Consider the following 20741-nt stretch of genomic DNA (forward strand, 5'->3'; position numbering starts at 1 on the left):
GTATAGAGATAGCTGGATTCAAATGAATCCTTTTCTTAGATTGGCCCCAGAATACACACCTATACAGCTCAGTGTAGATTTTCTCAGGTATTTATATTAGTGACACACTTATAATACAGTCCGAATGCATTCGGAAAGTATTGAGACCCCCTTGAATTTGTTACGTTACAGCAGGGTTCTTCAATTCCGGTCCTGGAGGGCTGAAACACCTCTGTTTTTCAAATCCAGGCTCTGTTGTAGCCGGCCGTGACCGGGAGACCCATGGGGCGGCGCGCAATTGGCCCAGCGTCGTCCAGGGTAGGGGAGGGAATGGCCGGCAGGGATGTAGCTCAGTTGATAGAGCATGGCGTTTGCAACGCCAGGGTTGAGGGTTTGATTCCCACATGGGGTATGAAAAAAAAGAAAATTATAATAAAAAAATTATAATGTATGCACTAACTGTAAGTCGCTCTGGATAAGAGCGTCTGCTAAATGACTTAAATGTAATGTTAGATCGGGAACAATCTTAAAATGATCTATTTTGGTTTAGAGACAAGCGTCATGAAACATCTAACAAAATACATTAATTTGACATGGTGGAAAAAAAGAATTGGGGGCCAAATGTACACAATTTAGCTTCAATGTCCAAATAAAGACGTAGGGTTGTGTAATGGTCTGCTATGGTCTTCTCTGTTTAATATCTCTTTGTCCAAATAAAGACGTAGGGTTGTGTAATGGTCTGCTATGGTCTTCTCTGTTTAATATCTCTTTGTCCAAATAAAGACGTAGGGTTGTGTAAAGGTCTGCTATGGTCTTCTCTGTTTAATATCTCTTTGTCCAAATAAAGACATAGGGCAGTGTAATGGTCTGCTATGTTCTTCTCTGTTTAATATCTCTTTAGAAAAGTTCTTTATCTCCTTCAAATCTCCTTAAACATCATTTATAACTAAACCATTCCAGTTTTAAAGAGGAACCTGACATTATCACGGTTGTTATTCACTTTTTTATCAAAACTGGCATCAAGTCCGTTATAATGCCATCCTATAGTGTTTCTCTACATCGATGCGCTCTGACCAATCAGAAAATGGATACAACCTTTGTTTCATTTGTCACTTTAAATAATAATATCAACCATCTTCACATATTTCATTAGTACATTATGAGATGAAAACATAATAACACTCCACATTGCAGATATGTGATGATACAACTGTCAAATCGTTTTCTCTGAATCACAATTTTGACAACTCTAAAATGTAGAGATGACCATCATTTACAATGTTTCTGAATGCTGAGATCAAATGTAGGTATAATTATTGTAGTCTTTGTTGGCTACATCTCAGAATTTCTGCATTGACAAATTGTCAACCACAGTCTACTAGTCTTGCCATTGGCCAGTCCAAGGTGATCCGCTTGGTACTGCAACCTTTTGCGTTTCCGGCCGCCCTCTGGTTCCTCCTGTTGGATTTCACTGGGGTCGTCTGAACAGCAGACGTTAGGATATAAAAATTGATTTCATCAACCAAACTACACTACATTTTATCTCTGGGACCCTCAGGATGACAAATCAGAGCAAGATTACTGAATGTAGGTACATTATTTACCTTCAGAGGTGAATGTATCAAACCAGTTGCCTTGATAAAAGTGTTTTGTTGTTGTGCACTATCCTAAACAATAGCATGGTATTTTTCCGCTGTAATAGCTATTGTAAATTGGACACTGCAGTTAGATTAACAATAATTTAAGCTTTCTGACGATACAAGACATGTCTATGTCCCAGAAAGTTGGCTGTTGTTAACAACGCCATTCTAGTCAAATATTGCATATTGAGCAGTAACTGTCCCGATTTTGGGACACTGATCCAGCAGTTAATTAAACAGTTTCTTTTTTTGGCAACATCTCTGAATTTTGTAACTGTCTAGGCGTCACCCTCTCAGAGGCTGCTGACTTTGTCATTGGCCAGTAAAAGGCGGTCCGCTTGGGCCTGCAACTTTGCACGATAGTGTCCGATCTCCAAGTCCTCCTGTAGGATGTCATCAGTGTTGTCTCTGTGTAGCAGATCCAGCATTTCACTGCACACAATCTTGGCTGACTGCTTGAGGATGAAGTAACGGATCAGCATGGGCACCTGGTCAGCCAGTCTTTGCACCACAATCTGTGAGAGAGGTGAGAGAGGTGAAAGAGCTGAGAGAGGTGAGGTGGGAGGGAGAGTGAGGGCCCGAAGTGATGAGATGGCCACAAGGCAACCAAAATATTGCCAAATGGCAACCAAGGCTCAGCAAGTTGAACATATAGACTTCAGAGTTGGATTGGTACGCAAAATGCAACTTACCATAAAGCAACCCTGCCACAACAATTCATGTTTGAAAGATTTGTCAAAAAAGCATTCATGAGAGATCTGATCATGCCCATTGATGATGTCATGGATTCATTGTACAGGCTGGAGCAGAGCTATATACTGTACATAGAGAGTTGGACCAACTTTTAGAACGGACGCCTTTGAGCATTCTATTTATCCATTCATGACAAGTATGTGGATTCAAATTCTAATTGTAGACTTTCAGTTACACAGCTATTGGTCAATATTGCCCATCGGGAGTAAACATGGCTGCCATATGGACATTTTTTATTACACTGTGTAATGTAAATACATCATAATGTTATTATTGAATATACCATGGCATTGTTGAATAATCGTTTCTGATTGGCTTGAAGGGCATTCTAGAGCGTGCATTATTTCCCTATAACACACGGTATATCAGCACGGTACTGCATTGTTGAGGGAGTTAGCACATAAGCATTTCGCTGCACCTTTTATACCAGCTGTAAACTGTGTATGTGATGAATACAATAGATTTGATTTGATGCAGAAACCTCAGTGTCCAATCTCTAATCTGTCTCTGGGGTACCAGAGCTAGCTGTAGTCCATACATACACGTTGAGATCTCCCCAAATTTGTGGAAGACCCTGATGAGAAAGTTTGTCGATAAGTACGCTACATTGGCTTGCGAAAGTATTCATCCCCATTGGCATTTTTCCAATTTTGTTGCCTTACAACCTGGAATAAAAATTGATTTTTGTGGGGTTTGTATCATTTGATTTACACAACATGCCTACCACTTTGAAGATGCAAAATATTTGTTATTATGAAACAAACAAGAAATAAGACAAAAAAACAGAAAACCTGAGCGTGCCTAACTATTCATCCCCCGAAAGTCAATACTTTGTAGAGCCACCTTTTGCAGCAATCACAGCTGCAAGACTCTTGGTTGATGTCTCTATAAGCTTGGCACATCTAGCCACTGGGATGTTTGCCCATTCTTAAAGGCAAAACTGCTCCAGCTCCTTCAAACTGGATGGGTTCTGCTGGTGTACAGCAATCTTTAAGTCGTACCACAGATTCTCAATTGAATTGAGGTCTGGGCTTTGACAAGCCATTCCAAGACACTTAAATGTTTCCCCTTAAACCACTCAAGTGTTGCTTTAGCAGAATGCTTAGGGTCATTGTCCTGCTTGAAGGTGAACCTCCGTCACAGTCTCAAATCTCTGGAAGACTGAAACAGGTTTCCCTCAAGAATTTCCCTGTTTTTAGCGCCATCCATCATTCCTTCAATTCTGCCCAGTTTCGCAGTCCCTGCCGATGAAAAAACATCCCCACCGCATGATGCTGCCACCACCATGCTTCACTGTGGAGATGGTGTTCTCGGGGTGATGAGAGGTGTTGGGATTGCGCCAGACATAGCGTTTTCCTTGATGACCAAAAAGCTCAATTTTATTTGATTCTGACCAGAGTACCTTCTTCCATATGTTTGTGGAGTCTCCCACATGCCTTTTGGCGAACACCAAACATGTTTGCTTATTTTTTTCTTTAAGCTCTGTCTTTTTTCTGGCCACTCTTCCGTAAAGCCCAGCTCTGTGGAGTGTACGGCTTAAAGTGGTCCTATGGACAGATACTCCAATCTCCGCTGTGGAGCTTTGCAGCTGGTTATCTTTGGTCTCTTTGTTGCCTCTCTGTTTAATGCCCTCCTTGCCTGGTCTGTGAGTTTTAGTGGGTGGCCCTCTCTTGGCAGGTTTGTTGTGGTGCCATATTCTTTCAATTATTTTACAATGGATTTAATGGTGCTCCGTGGGATGTTCAAAGTTTCTGATATTTTTTTATAACCCAACCCTGATCTGTACTTCTCCACAACTTTGTCCCTGACCTGTTTGGAGAGCTCCTTGGTCTTCATGGTGTCGCTTGCTTGGTGGTGCCCCTTGCTTAGTGGTGTTGCAGACTCTGGGGCCTTTCAGAACAGGTGTATATATACTGAAATCATGTGACAGATCATGTGACACTTAGATTGCACACAGGTGGACTTTATTTAACTAATTATGTGACTTCTGAAGGTAATTGGTTGCACCAGATCTTATTTAGGGGCTTCATAGCAAAGGGGGTGAATACATATGCACGCACCACTTGTCCGTTATTTATTTTTTCGAATTTCTTGAAACAAGTTATTTGTTTAATTTCACTTCACCAATTTGGACTATTTTGTGTATGTCCATTACATGAAATCCAAATAAAAATCAATTTAAATTACAGGTTGTAATGCAACAATATAGGGAAAAAACCCCACTGGGGATGAATACTTTTGCAAGGCACTGTACATAACCTGCCAGCTGTACATAACCTGCCCGCTGTACATAACATGCCCGCTGTACAAATTTTTTTTTTTTGCATGCCCACTGTACATAACCTGCCCGCTGTACATAACATGCCCGCTGTACATAACATTTTTTTTTCATGCCCACTGTACATAACCTGCCAGCTGTACATAACCTGCCCGCTGTACATAACCTGCCCGCTGTACATAACCTGCCCGCTGTACATAACCTGCCAGCTGTACATGACCTGCCCGCTTGTACATAACCTGCCCGCTGTACATAACCTGCCCGCTGTACATAACCTGCCCGCTGTACATAACCTGCCCGCTGTACATAACCTGCCCGCTGTACATAACCTGCCAGCTGTATGTCAGGTTTTAGTTAATTACATTTTATTTCTGGAACTTCTCCTCCTACTCTCTTTAAGCGAAACATACTTTACAGTACTTGTGTTGCATTGTACCTCATAGTATGACTTGAGCAGCCCTGGGTACTTGTGTTGCATTGTACCTCATAGTATGACTTGAGCAGCCCTGGGTACTTGCTCCTGGTGTCGTGCTCTGAGTTGTCTGTTGTTTCCCCCTCTTCAAGATTATACTTGTTGAAGATTTCATCCTGTGTGTAGACCTGCATCTCCATCTCAAACTGCTCCTTGATCCTCTCCTTCACTATTTTTGACTGATCTTCCTGGATTCTTTCAATGTTCATCTATGAGTTTATACAAAGATTAAGATATCATGAGCACATAAAGAACCTTGGATGCAGGGAGACAGTATAATACTGTTAATGTTTCAGATAAAAGTTAAGTTCGACATGCTCTAAGTATCTTGTGGTGTTTTATTTTGAACGTTTCAGGCTACAATCCTACAAAGGACAACCTGTAAATTAGAATTCCTCATAAAAAAAATATTGTGATTTTTAAGTGCTACTTTGCCCCATGTTTTCCTGCCTTCTTGCTAGTCCCACTAACCTCGTAAGATTTCGAATTCAGGCTAAAATCACAGAATACAGAATTGTAAGATTATAATTTCAGAGTGCTTAACAATTTACTATTTTAATTACCGTTGAGAACTTTTGAAGATAAGGATAATTCTTAAAGCTCTCTCTGGACAATTGATCAAATTGCTTCTGCACCATTTCTGAAAAACAAAAAGAATTTGGTAAAGAGAGTCCACAAAATGTTTTCATTTAAAGGGGTAGTTCAGCCAAATTACAAAATTAAGTAAATAGTCCCAATATTAGAATATGTTTCTGCTTCATGTCCAAATAATCAATAAGTAACTTAATTGAGTTACACAATCAATTTGAGATACATTAGGATCATTTGGACACGAAGTATGAAAAATGTGGGTGAACTATCCTATTTAGTCAATTAAAGTTTTAATGTCACGTGCACACGTACAATGAAATCCCTTTCTTGCAAGCTCTAAACTCAACAATGAAGTACTAAAAATAACACAAGGTAGAACAAAAACACTCTAGGAATAAAAATAAGAAAAAAGAAGAAGATGAGAAGAAAGAAACGACATACAAGGTCAGTTCCAGGGTCAGTTCCAGGGTCAGTTCTAATACCATATTTACAACATGCAGGGATACGGGCGTGATAGAGGTAGATATGTATAGGGGTAAGGGGACAGGGATACTGGAGTGATAGAGGTAGATATGTATAGGGGTAAGGTGACTATAAACAAGGTCAGTTCCAGGGTCAGTTCTAATACCATATTTACAACATGCAGGGATACTGGAGTGATAGAGGTAGATATGTATAGGGGTAAGGTGACAGGGATACTGGAGTGATGGAGGTAGATATGTATAGGGGTAAGGGGACAGGGATACTGGAGTGATGGAGGTAGATATGTATAGGGGTAAGGTGACAGGGATACTGGAGTGATGGAGGTAGATATGTATAGGGGTAAGGTGACAGGGATACTGGAGTGATGGAGGTAGATATGTATAGGGGTAAGGTGACAGGGATACTGGAGTGATGGAGGTAGATATGTATAGGGGTAAGGTGATTATATACAGGGTCAGTTCCAATACCATATTTACAATGTGCAGGGATACGGGCGTGATAGAGGTAGATATGTATAGGGGTAATGTAACTAGGCATCAGAATACAGTGGGGAATAAAAGTATTTAGTCAGCCACCAATTGTGCAAGTTCTCCCACTTAAAAAGATGAGAGAGGCCTGTAATTTTCATCATAGGTACACGTCAACTATGACAGATAAATTGAGAAAAGAAAATCCAGAAAATCACATTGTAGGATTTTTTATGAATTTATTTGCAAATTATGGTGGAAAATAAGTATTTGGTCACCTAAAAACAAGCAAGATTTCTGGCTCTCACAGACCTGTAACTTCTTCTTTAAGAGGCTCCTCTGTCATCCACTCGTTACCTATATTAATGGCACCTGTTTGAACTTGTTATCAGTATAAAAGACACCTGTCCACAACCTCAAACAGTCACACTCCAAACTCCACTGTGGCCAAGACCAAAGAGCTGTCAAAGGACACCAGAAACAAAATTGTAGACCTGCACCAGGCTGGGAAGACTGAATCTGCAATAGGTAAGCAGCTTGGTTTGAAGAAATCAACTGTGGGAGCAATTATTAGGAAATGGAAGACATACAAGACCACTGATAATCTCCCTCGATCTGGGGCTCCACGCAAGATCTCACCCCGTGGGGTCAAAATGATCACAAGAACGGTGAGAAAAAATCCCAGAACCACACGGGGGGACCTAGTGAATGACCTGCAGAGAGCTGGGACCAAAGTAACAAAGCCTACCATCAGTAACACACTACGCCGCCAGGGACTCAAATCCTGCAGTGCCAGACGTGTCCCCCTGCTTAAGCCAGTACATGTCCAGGCCCGTCTGAAGTTTGCTAGAGTGCATTTGGATGATCCAGAAGAGGATTGGGAGAATGTCATATGGTCAGATGAAACCAAAATATAACTTTTTGGTAAAAACTCAACTCGTCGTGTTTGGAGGACAAAGAATGCTGAGTTGCATCCAAAGAACACCATACCTACTGTGAAGCATGGGGGTGGAAACATCATGCTTTGGGGCTGTTTTTCTGCAAAGGGACCAGGACGACTGATCCGTGTAAAGGAAAGAATGAATGGGGCCATGTATCGTGAGATTTTGAGTGAAAACCTCCTTCCATCAGCAAGGGCATTGAAGATGAAACGTGGCTGGGTCTTTCAGCATGACAATGATCCCAAACACACCGCCCGGGCAACGAAGGAGTGGCTTCGTATGAAGCATTTCAAGGTCCTGGAGTGGCCTAGCCAGTCACCAGATCTCAACCCCATAGAAAATCTTTGGAGGGAGTTGAAAGTCCGTGTTGCCCAGCGACAGCCCCAAAACATCACTGCTCTAGAGGAGATCTGCATGGAGGAATGGGCCAAAATACCAGCAACAGTGTGTGAAAACCTTGTGAAGACTTACAGAAAATGTTTGACCTGTGTCATTGCCAACAAAGGGTATATAACAAAGTATTGAGAAACTTTTGTTATTGACCAAATACTTATTTTCCACCATAATTTGCAAATAAATTCATAAAAAATCCTACGATGTGATTTTCTGGATTTTTTTTCTCATTTTGTCTGTCATAGTTGACGTGTACCTATGATGAAACTTACAGGCCTCTTTCATCTTTTTAAGTGGGAGAACTTGCACAATTGGTGGCTGACTAAATACTTTTTTTCCCCCACTGTATATGATAAACAGAGTAGCAGCTGTGTATATGATGAATACATGTGAGTGTGTGTGTTTAGAGTCAGTATAAATGTGTGTGGATATTATGTGTTTGAGCAAATTAAGTGAGTGTGTGTGTGTGTGTGTGTGTGTGTGTATGTGTGTGTGTGTGTGTGTGTGTGTGTGTGTGTGTGTGTGTGTGTGTGTGTGTGTGTGTGTGTGTGTGTGTGTGTGTTGGAGCGACAGTGTGTGTGCGTCTGTAGAGTTCTGTGAGTGTGCATAGAGACAGTGAAACTATACAAATAAATACAGGGGTCAACTCAGATTGTCTGGTAGCCATTCTGTTATCTGTTTATCAGTCTTATGGCTTGGGGATAGAAGCTTTTCAGGAGCCTGTTCAGGAGTCGCTTGCCGTGCAGAAGCAGAGAGAACAGTCTATGGCTTGGGTGGCTGGGGTCTTTAACAATTTTCCGGGCCTTCCTTTCACACCGCCTGCTATAGAGGTCCTGGATGGCACGGAGCTCGACCCCAACAATGTACTGGGCTGTCCGCACCACCCTCTGTAGCGCCATGCGATGGAGGGTGGTGCTGTTGCCGTACCAAGCGGTGATGCAGCTAGTCAAGATGCTCTCAGTGGTGCAGCTGTAGAACTGTTTGAAGATTTGAGGGCCCATGCCAAACCTTTTTTAACCTCCTGACGGGGAGAGGCGCTGTCTTGCCTTCTTAACAAGTGTGCGCTTGTGTGGACCATTTTAAGTCATTAGTGATTTGGACACCGAGGAACTTAATGCTCTCGACCCGCCCACTTCAGCCCTGTCGATGTGGATGGGGGTGTGATTCACTAATACTTGCTTTCTTGGGTGCTTACTACTTAATATAATAGGCATGTTTGTCTTGTCAGAAGTACCATAGAGACCCATGCATGATGTTCAATAAAGGGGCTTTTAGAAAATCACATCAAACCTAGGGCTTTTGGTCACTTACCTCTGATTTTCTCTAGTGTCGCCATAGCTGGATCCTTAAGTTTAGCCACTAGTTTCTGAACAACATGTTGAAATGCCCTGTAGTTACTGAAACCAGGCAGCTCGCTTCCCCTGTGTTCCTTGTCATATTCATTGACCACTTGTTGCACTTCATCGTTGTCTAAATTGAGGAAAACAATGTTAATCATTTATTGGAGATATAATGGATTATAATCACTATTGTATGACATAACTATTAGTAGTATTATAATTATATCAGTAAATATTAGGGATATTTGGAAACATAAATATTTAGTTGGTGAGCAATATCCTGTCTATTCAAAATTGTACCTACAATTTGATTTGGCATATTTCAGACATTCCATCCAGTCTATAAATGCCTTTCGCATGAGCTCAAATAGATTTTCCTCAACGATAATATCCCCTGTGGACAGCTGGGTAATCTGCTCATTGAACTCTGTTATGACCTGAAGAAGGAAACATAACAAAATAAAACCTACCTGTTTAAATGGTTCATATTTAGTCCTTTTAGATTACTGTTTTATGAGATGGCTCCACAAGACCCATCCATCCTTACGTCATCTACAGATATTAAGCAAGAACTATCTTACACTGGTGTGTCCAAGTGTTTTTGCAAGATCAGCTGTCAAGGCAAAGTATTGTTTAACTTGGTGACAAACATAATCAGTGGGAAATTAAGGAAGGACAGTGGAGGAAGTGGGAGAGTGGAGAAAGTTTTGATGCTGTTTTATTTGTCTTTCTGGACAGTGGTTCTACTCTTACAGCTGTGTTGCAAATCTGACCAATCCAATTGGCAGAGGATGTGCAACAGAGTTGATGCCTTTACTGTCTATAGGAGTGATAGAAACAGACTTTGTCTCCAAGGACATTCTCCTGACAATTTACCAAACCATGACAATAACACACCTGGACTACTGTGCAACAGTGTGGCTTCCAAACCTTACATCATACATTTGTATGGCAATTTTGTAGAAAAGAAGCCGTTTACGAAGCTGAAAGATGGAAAGGTGAAAGATTGACTCACCTGAATGAGGTACTTTCTCTTCTCTGCAGGTTCCAGGGGAGGCCCACACTCTATTTTACTCAATGCAATCTTTACATCCGCCAGCTGCTCCTTTATCTTCTCTGACATCTGGGGCAGGTATTTCTGACCAGGAGCAAACATACAACAAGTTAATTGGTACCAGACCACATGTTTTCCAGTGTGCACTGGAAACAGATAATCATAGGGTATGTGGTTGGACTAACCTTGATCTGTTTCACCAGGGCATTGCTGAGCTTAGTGGCTAGGCACTTGGTGGTTGCCTTCTCCTGACGCAAGAGGGATCTATACATTAAAAGGAAGAGAAATTTAACAAACACAGTATTTCATCCCGAAAATGGTATAAAAAATGTCAAATACAAATGTCAGTTAACCCCTTGGCCTACAATGGTCGCGCCCCCATGGAAATCTAATTAACATAATAAAATAATCCCCATCAAAATCCGTCTGTTTAAGCTTGAGATATGTGCATGAGCTAAATTAACATGTGGAATTGTTTAAAGATGATCTCACAAAGGATCATTTAGCTATTTGATTTTGAATGTTAAAAAGTACTATATGTAGAAATGTAAGAGAAGGGAGGTGAGTGAGCAATAAAAAGGCCTGGGACTCAGAAGAAAATACCATTCATCAATACTATATGGAACTACTCTCAGTGGATATGTGGAAAAATATACTTTTCATAAAATCCTGAAACATACAGTTTGTGGCCCTGAACATTTTCAGATGTGAAGCCATCAAAAAACAAAGATGCTAGTTCACTTAACACATGGCAAGAACACATTTTACCTGAAGTGTTCATGATTTTGGAAGAATTCCAACTCATCCTCAATCGCACGAGCTATGGACATGTTTTCATCAATTTGCTTCTGACCACGACATTTCACAATGACATAGCCCATATTGAGAACGATGACTCTATTGTGGACAATTTCCAACACATTCTTCTCTGCTCCCGGGTCTATCAGGTCTGGCTTTGTCAGAATGGCTTGAAGACAAATGAAAAGCATGATGATAACTGCTAATACATAAACCCTATAAAAAATACATGTATCTATATCATTTCTTTACCCAGAGTTCTTGTGCCTTCAGGATCCACTTCTTGTGCCATTTTCAGGGCCTCTGTTGTTGCTATGTCAACATTACATGGTACCACCACCAAAATAATGGTTCTCTTATTCTTGATGTATTTTGTAATGAGATTATTGATCTAGCAAAAAAAGGAAGAAGAATGTGACAGACAGTCAGGATGCAAGCCTTTGACCGAGTTATTTGATTCATCCACAAGAGGGTAGCCGACCGCTTGTTACCCGTGATATAGCCCTGTGTGGGGCACTCTGTTTTTCATGGTTCTGAAGCTTAACCTTCTTCAAAGCCAACACATTCAAAGTACCTTTCACCAGCTTCAACCATCATAGCTACCTTTCTAGCAATTATGGTAAAAAGTCCGTACACCTGGCTAAAACAATTCATCATTAGTGTATCATGAGATGAGAACCAATAGCCATGAGATAACCAAGCAATGTACTGGACAAAAGTCCAAAAGCTATACACTCTTAACGTTAGACTTACTTGGGCTCCAATGTCATCTGGTTGTCCTTTCACAGCTACCCTGGTGATCCCGGGTAAGTCAATCAGACTGAGATCACACACCGTGGAGGATGTGATCTGTAGAGTGATCAGGTCTTCACATATCCCAACTCCCTTTCCAGCTAACGTGTTCTGAGCTGTTAAATCAATTACAATATTGAGGAAAAAACAGATGAGTTTATTAACTGATTTATACCCCAACAGAACTCTTATTATTATGTATAATGTATTCTGTAGTTGTCTATGGTAAATACCATATCAACTTTTCCACCAAAAAAAAGAATAGATATGTCAATGTCAGTGGCGGTCGGGGCCGTTTAAGATAAGGGAGAATATTTTTATTTTTTTAATGAGCAAGGCCTTATTTCTATTACAGCATATTGGATGACTGACATTCGTATTCCATTCACCCAGTTCAATGTCACATCGATAGGTTTAGGCTACTATATCATACTCTAAGTTTCCCTATACCCATCGTGAGGTTGCTACAACCTAGCCTACAAATGAAAGTTTACAACATAAGTCGAGAGACGTTTTTGTAATCAAGGTGACAGACATTGACACATTCAATACCGCCTTGCACACTCTTGCCTGCATCTAACTGATCTAGGGTGTAATCATTAGTCCAACAGTTGCAAACGAGAGTTTCTATTGGACAAATTCAGGTATGTTTGTCCCTTTTTCAATCCGTTTGCTTCCGTTTAAGAAACATTTTTCAACATAATTGGTGGAATGAATACACCCCTGATCACACGCAATCACAGTTCACTTTCATAGCAGCAAAATACAAACAGCATGATCCCTTTGATCATTGTATAGATAATTCCTTCTCCCATATACGCACTCTCCTCCTCTCACCTTTTCCCTTCGCTTGGAGACTTAGGGGCACAACACATCAGCTGCTACAATGATGCAGTACAGTTTTCAGTCAGCAGCAAGCAGTTTAGCAGTGACACAGGCAGTGTTTCAGAGACAGTGGCTAAAAACTAATTAAACACAAAAGCTTACCTTGACTTGGAATAGTTCCTGTGTTGGATAGCCATAGCCAGCTAGCTAACATAGCATCCCTCTCTGTTTGAGCCTGGTGTTTGAGTAGGCTACACTAAAGCGGCTGGTAGCTTAGTGGTTAAGAGCATTGTGCCAGTAACCAAAAGGTCGCTGGTTCTAATCCCCGAGCCGACTAGGTGAAAAATCTGCCGATGTGCCCTTCAGCAAGGCATTTAACCCTAATTGCTCCTGTATGTCGCTCTGGATAAGAGCGTCTGCTAAATGACAAAAAATTAAATAAATAGCTAGCTGAATTAGCTAGTTAAGTAAGTAAAAATGAACTGTAGATCGTTCTCTCCTGCTTCTCCTTAATTTCTGAAGAAATGAATTTGTTGCAAACTGTTCAACTATTGTTTTTCTCTCTTCTAGTCAACTACTCACCACATTTTATGTATAGCAGTGCTAGCTAGCTGTAGCTTATGCTTTCAGTTCTAGATTAATTCTCTGATCCTTTAATTGGGTGGACAACATGTTAGTTCATGTTGCAAGAGCTCTGATAGGTTGGAGGACGTCCTCCGGAAGTTGTCAAAATTGCTTTGTAAGTCTATGGAATGGGGTGAGAACCATGAGCCCCCTAGGTTTTGTATTGAAGTCAATGTCCTCCCATTCCTCCTCTGAGGAGCCTCCACTGGTTAATATACAGTATAAAATAATGTGTGTGTGTGTGTGTGTGTGTGTGTGTGTGTGTGTGTGTGTGTGTGTGTGTGTGTGTGTGTTTCGTTCCCATCTGACCTTGTTCAACGTGTCTCACGACTTCTGAGGGTTCGTCAAAATCAGAACTGAATTTGCCTCCGTATGAGATGACAGCCTTCCATCTCACTGACCTGTCATTACACAGTTTAAGTAGCAGTGGGCACCTGGTGACAATACCTGTAAACAAGGAAGTACCAATGACAGATCATTATACTGTATAACAGAACAATCAATACAATACAATATGACAGTAGAGTCAATAACGGACCGGGACACGAATTGCATGATAAATATATCATTTCTGCAGGCTACATACACACCAAGGTTGCTCTAATGATCTAAAAGCATGTCAGACATTTACAGTGTCACTAAATGGTTAGAAAACTCATGTACAGTAAATACGCATTTAACAGGTTTGCTGCGGTTATCAAGTTAATTTGAATATTCTAAACATTTCAGCAATGTCCGTGTCTCTGTGGTCCTATTGTACTGTATATATTTCCTGACCTTGTCTATGGACAAGGATAGTGTGAAAACCTGCTTCAGGGTTGTTTACCTTGCCAGTGTCCTAAATCGCCAACTTCAGCATTTTCAAACCAAAAACTAGTCAATGCCCAAATCAAGTCTAAGTTAAACAACCACTTTCAGAGACTTTGGGTGATTTGGGCGTGACATTTAAAATGCTAATATAGATTTCAATTGTTTTTTTGTATATTCAGGAAACAATACAGAATCTCACCAGTCCCTCTGGGCAGCGCCACCCCAGAAAGGGTCTCAAGCACAGAGCTCTTTCCTGAACTCTGGTCTCCCACCACAGCAATGGTTGGCAGTGGCAGCTCCTTATCTATCCCTATGGATCTCATGTCATCTATTAAGTCTATGAAAGGCCGGACCTTCTCCGCCAGCTGGTCTTGGAACATGCTGGGGGTATGTCAGGAGTACAAAACAATGGAATTATGAATGGTTAATTTGTTGATAGACTTATGCATGGCTAAATTGATCATTTTACACAGTTTTTCTAGTTAGTAACTAACTATCATTTGGCGTACATGGAACAAGAAAATGTATCCCCCCCAAAAAAAATTATACTGCACCAAGTGTAACAAAATGTCACACTATTTACTGTATAAATAATCACCACTGCATAAATAATCACCACTGTATAAATAATCACCACTGTATAAATAATCACCACTGCATAAATAATCACCACTGCATAAATAACCACCACTGTATAAATAATCACCACTGCATAAATAATCACCACTGCATAAATAATCACCACTGCATAAATAATCACCACTGTATAAATAATCACCACTGCATAAATAATCACCACTGTATAAATAATCACCACTGTATAAATAATCACCACTGTATAAATAGTCACCACTGCATAAATAATCACCACTGTATAAATAATCACCACTGTATAAATAATCACCACTGCATAAATAATCACCACTGTATAAATAATCACCACTGTATAAATAATCACCACTGCATAAATAACCACCACTGTATAAATAATCACCACTGCATAAATAATCACCACTGCATAAATAATCACCACTGCATAAATAATCACCACTGCATAAATAATCACCACTGCATAAATAACCACCACTGTATAAATAATCACCACTGCATAAATAATCACCACTGCATAAATAGTCACCACTGCATACATAATCACCACAGCATAAATAATCACCACTGCATAAATAATCACCACTGTATAAACAATCACCACTGCATAAATAACCACCACTGTATAAATAATCACCACTGCATAAATAATCACCACTGCATAAATAGTCACCACTGCATAAATAATCACCACTGCATAAATAATCATCACTGCATAAATAGTCACCACTGCATAAATAATCACCACTGCATAAATAGTCACCACTGCATAAATAATCACCACTGTATAAATAATCACCACTGCATAAATAATCACCACTGCATAAATAGTCACCACTTCATAAATAATCACCACTGTATAAATAATCACCACTGCATAAATAATCACCACTGCATAAATAGTCACCACTGCATAAATAATCACCACTGTATAAATAATCACCACTGCATAAATAATCACCACTGCATAAATAATCACCACTGTATAAATAATCACCACTGCATAAATAATCACCACTGTATAAATAATCACCACTGCATAAATAATCACCACTGCATAAATAGTCACCACTGTATAAATAATCACCACTGTATAAATAATCACCACTGTACAAATAATCACCACTGTATAAATAATCACCACTGTACAAATAATCACCACTGTATAAATAATCACCACTGCATAAATAGTCACCACTGCATAAATAGTCACCACTGTATAAATAATCACCACTGTATAAATAATCACCACTGCATAAATAGTCACCACTGTATAAATAATCACCACTGTATAAATAATCACCACTGTATAAATAATCACCACTGCATAAATAATCACCACTGCATAAATAATCACCACTGCATAAATAATCACCACTGTATAAATAATCACAACTGTATAAATAATCACCACTGCATAAATAATCACAACTGTATAAATAATCACCACTGCATAAATAATCACCACTGCATAAATAATCACCACTGTATAAATAATCACCACTGTATAAATAGTCACCACTGTATAAATAATCACCACTGTATAAATAATCACCACTGTATAAATAATCACCACTGTATAAATAATCACCACTGTATAAATAATCACCACTGCATAAATAATCACCACTGTATAAATAATCACAACTGTATAAATAATCACCACTGCATAAATAATCACAACTGTATAAATAATCACCACTGCATAAATAATCACCACTGCATAAATAATCACCACTGTATAAATAATCACCACTGCATAAATAATCACCACTGCATAAATAATCACCACTGTATAAATAATCACCACTGTATAAATAGTCACCACTGTATAAATAGTCACCACTGTATAAATAGTCACCACTGTATAAATAATCACCACTGTATAAATAGTCACCACTGTATAAATAATCACCACTGCATAAATAATCACCACTGCATAAATAATCGCCACTGTATAAATAATCACCACTGTATAAATAATCACCACTGTATAAATAATCACCACTGTATAAATAATCACCACTGTATAAATAGTCACCACTGTATAAATAATCACCACTAAATAAATAATCACCACTGCATAAATAATCACCACTGTATAAATAGTCACCACTGTATAAATAATCACCACTGCATAAATAGTCACCACTGTATAAATAGTCACCACTGTATAAATAATCACCACTGCATAAATAATCACCACTGTATAAATAATCACATTTTATTACATTTTACATTTTAGTCATTTAGCAGACGCTCTTATCCAGAGCGACTTACAGTTAGTGATTACATTTTTTTTTTTTTATACTGGCCCCCCGTGGGAAACGAACCCACAACCCTGGCGTTGCAAACGCCATGCTCTATCAACTGAGCTACATCCCTGCCGGCCATTCCCTCCCCTACCCTAGACGACGCTGGGCCAATTGTGCGCCGCCCATGAGTCTCCCGGTCGCGGCCGGCTGCGACAGAGCCTGGATTCGAACCAGGATCTCTAGTGGCACAGTTAGCACTGTGATGCAGTGCCTTAGACCACTGCGCCACTCAGGAGTTGAATCACCACTGCATAAATAATCACCACTGCATAAATAATCACCACTGCATAAATAATCACCACTGTATAAATAGTCACCACTGTATAAATAATCCCCATCACCATAAAATTCAGAATATTAGGATTATAGTACGGTGGTACAGTGTAGTGCAGAGTAGTACTGCAAGGGTGCAATAACAAGTGGAAAATGGAGGCCTTCATCATTTCAAAACTGAAAACTGAAGTAATGTTGTCCCACCTCGGTCCATCTTCATATGACATTTCTTTCTCCCCCTGAAATAAAAGAGAATGAAAATAAATATGAACAGGAATGTATCTGTATTTTGAACTAAAGTTATGTACAGTGGGGAAAAAAAGTATTTAGTCAGCCACCAATTGTGCAAGTTCTCTCACTTAAAAAGATGAGAGAGGCCTGTAATTTTCATCATAGGTACACGTCAACTATGACAGACAAAATGAGAAAAGAAAATCCAGAAAATCACATTGTAGGATTTTTAATGAATTTATTTGCAAATTATGGTGGAAAATAAGTATTTGGTCAACTACAAACAAGCAAGATTTCTGGCTCTCACAGACCTGTAACTTCTACTTTAAGAGGCTCCTCTGTCCTCCACTCGTTACCTGTATTAATGGCACCTGTTTGAACTTGTTATCAGTATAAAAGACAATGTGATTTTCTGGATTTTTTTTCTCAATTTGTCTGTCATAGTTGACGTGTACCTATGATGAAAATTACAGGCCTCTCTCATCTTTTTAAGTGGGAGAACTTGCACAATTGGTGGCTGACTAAATACTTTTTTCCCCACTGTATATTCCCCTTTATTACTTTCCAACCCCGCCACCCTTTCCCTACTTGGGGTAAACTAGTGAACAACAATGCTTAGGCCTCTACTTCCAGTTTATACTTACTATCTACATTTTATGGACACAGTCAATTTTACAATAATTATATTTTTATTTGTTTTTTTCTCCTCCTCTTCAACCTCTCCGATCATTTTCATGATGTCCATCCGGTTTGCTTCTATATGCCATATCTTTCTAACTGCCATATCTTTCTTTCCCAAAAGCTCCCAACATACAACCTATATACTTATTATGGACACAGTATTCTTACATTATTATTTATCTTGTTATTATTTTGTTGTTAGTTGTTATTCGTCCCATCCTTCAACTCCATTGTTATGTGTTAGTATTTTTTGCTGATACAGGATTGTCTTATGTGACTTAGTCATAAGTATGGGCGTACAGAGTTCTGAGCTTTTTAGGTGCGACCTCAGTATGTGGCATCCTGTTTTCACAATCTACAGGAATTTAAATGGGTGGAAACATGCAGGAAGGAACAGACAATGGTGGCATCGTCAGCTATCTTAATCTGCACAAGCTAAATCAGCTTTTACACACCATGTTCCGTCCCTGTTTCCACCCATCTGCTAAACTGTTCCGTCCCTGTTTCCACCCATCTGCTAAACTGTTCCGTCCCTGTTTCCACCCATCTGCTAAACTGTTCCATCCCTGTCTCCACCCATCTGCTAAACTGTTCCACCCCTGTGTCCACCCATCTGCTAAACTGTTCCGGCCCTGTTTCCACCCATCTGCTAAACTGTTCTGTCCCTGTTTCCACCCATCTGCTAAACTGTTCCGACCCTGTTTCCACTCATCTGCTAAACTGTTCCACCCCTGTGTCCACCCATCTGCTAAACTGTTCCGTCCCTGTTTCCACCCATCTGCTAAACTGTTCCGCTCCTGTTTCCACCCATCTGCTAAACTGTTCCGTCCCTGTTTCCACCCATCTGCTAAACTGTTCCGTCCCTGTTTCCACCCATATGCTAAATTGTTCCATACCTGTTTCCACCCATCTGCTAAACTGTTCCACCCATGTTTCCACCCATCTGCTAAACTGTTCTCCCCCTGTGTCCACCCATCTGCTAAACTGTCACATAGACAAAATAGGTTGTACTTTTTCTAGAAGAGGAGAGAGACAACTCTGATTATTGGGCTTTCCTAAAGATGCACTATTGAGTGGTTGTTATTGATTGCTTCTATTTTGCAAATCTTATAATAAAGTTGTTTTGAAGAATACAGTCTCTCTCCTTTTGGTAAGAATTACCACGACAATTGGCGACGATGATGGGATGCTAACTCCGCTTGCTGATTGCTCTCGGGAGACCGAGGTTAAACTGCGCGCTCAATTAGACGTGGCTCAGGGTAGCCCACACTCCGACTAAAACGGAGCAGAGAGGGACCCGCCTCGGACCTGCCGGAAGTGTCAGTGAGTGGATACGTCATTCCGGACAGATAAGATAAATTACCACGACAGCTGTTATTGTGAAGTGGAAGCAACAACAGCTCAGCCGCAAAGTGGTAGCATCGGCTGGAGTGGTGTAAAGCTTGCCGCCATTGGACTCTGGAGCAGTGGAAACACGTTCTCTGGAATGATGAATCACGCTTTACCATCTGGCAGTCTGACGGACAAATCTGGGTTTGGCGGATGCCAGGAGAACGCTACCTGCCCCAATGCATAGTGCCAAGTGTAACATTTGGTGGATGGAGGAATAATGGTTTGGGGCTGTTTTTCATGGTTTGGGCTAGGCCCCTTAGTTCCAGTGAAGGGAAATCTTAACTCTACAGAATACAATTACATTCTAGACGATTCTGTGTTTCCAACATGGTGGCAAAAGTTTGGGGAAGTTCCTGTTTCTGCATGACAATGCACCCATGCACAAAGCGAGGGCCATACAGAAATGGTTTGTCAAGATCGTTGTGAAAGAACTTGACTGGCCTGCACAGAACCCTGACCGCAAACACATCGAACACTTTTGGGAAGAATTGGAATGCTGACTGCGAGCCAGGCCTAATCAGCCAACATCAGTGTCCGACCTCACTAAAGCTTTTGTGACTGAATGGAAGCAAGTCGCCGCAAAAATGTTCCAACATCTAGTGGAAAGCCTACCCAGAAGAGTGGAGGCTGTTATAGCAGCAAATGGGGGGACCAACTCCATATTAATGCCCATGATTTTGGAATGAGATGTTCGACGAGTAGGTGTCCACATACTTCTGGTCATGTACTGTCATAGTTTTCTCCCCAAATAAAAGCCTAAAACGTTCTAGTCATTACGTCATCATTCAACTAAAACCAAACTTAATTTACACTAAATGTTTTACAAAAGTGAATTGTGCATCTATTTATCTGAAACCCACCGTTTAATAAATTATATTTTCTCTTGCGACATATTCATAAACTCGCAATAATTATTATTTTGATGGAAAACCGAATTTAGCTTCTTAGCCTACGTCGTTGCTAATTCCGTCGATATTCCTTCTTAATTCGCTCAATAGCA

The 20741-nt window shown here is 40.2% G+C and overlaps 1 protein-coding gene across 1 annotated transcript in view; it reads right to left on the minus strand.

The window, feature by feature from the left end:
* Positions 1 to 886: 886 nt before the first annotated feature.
* The window catches only part of LOC121536436 (interferon-induced GTP-binding protein Mx), a 37459-nt gene continuing 17604 nt past the window's right edge, over positions 887 to 20741 (minus strand). Inside the window, exons 2-14 of the mRNA XM_041843696.2 lie at positions 17642 to 17676; positions 14440 to 14621; positions 13740 to 13877; positions 11943 to 12097; positions 11442 to 11580; positions 11160 to 11358; positions 10577 to 10655; positions 10353 to 10475; positions 9642 to 9774; positions 9309 to 9467; positions 5686 to 5762; positions 5134 to 5331; positions 887 to 2134 (exon numbers count right to left, since the gene is read on the minus strand). Of these exons, the coding sequence (XP_041699630.2) occupies positions 1913 to 2134; positions 5134 to 5331; positions 5686 to 5762; positions 9309 to 9467; positions 9642 to 9774; positions 10353 to 10475; positions 10577 to 10655; positions 11160 to 11358; positions 11442 to 11580; positions 11943 to 12097; positions 13740 to 13877; positions 14440 to 14621; positions 17642 to 17664 (1827 nt within the window). The 5' untranslated portion in view covers positions 17665 to 17676 and the 3' untranslated portion in view covers positions 887 to 1912. The remainder of the gene's footprint in view (positions 2135 to 5133; positions 5332 to 5685; positions 5763 to 9308; positions 9468 to 9641; positions 9775 to 10352; positions 10476 to 10576; positions 10656 to 11159; positions 11359 to 11441; positions 11581 to 11942; positions 12098 to 13739; positions 13878 to 14439; positions 14622 to 17641; positions 17677 to 20741) is intronic.

The sequence above is a fragment of the Coregonus clupeaformis genome, chromosome 23, assembly GCF_020615455.1.
Source record: "Coregonus clupeaformis isolate EN_2021a chromosome 23, ASM2061545v1, whole genome shotgun sequence".
NCBI lineage: Eukaryota > Metazoa > Chordata > Actinopteri > Salmoniformes > Salmonidae > Coregonus > Coregonus clupeaformis.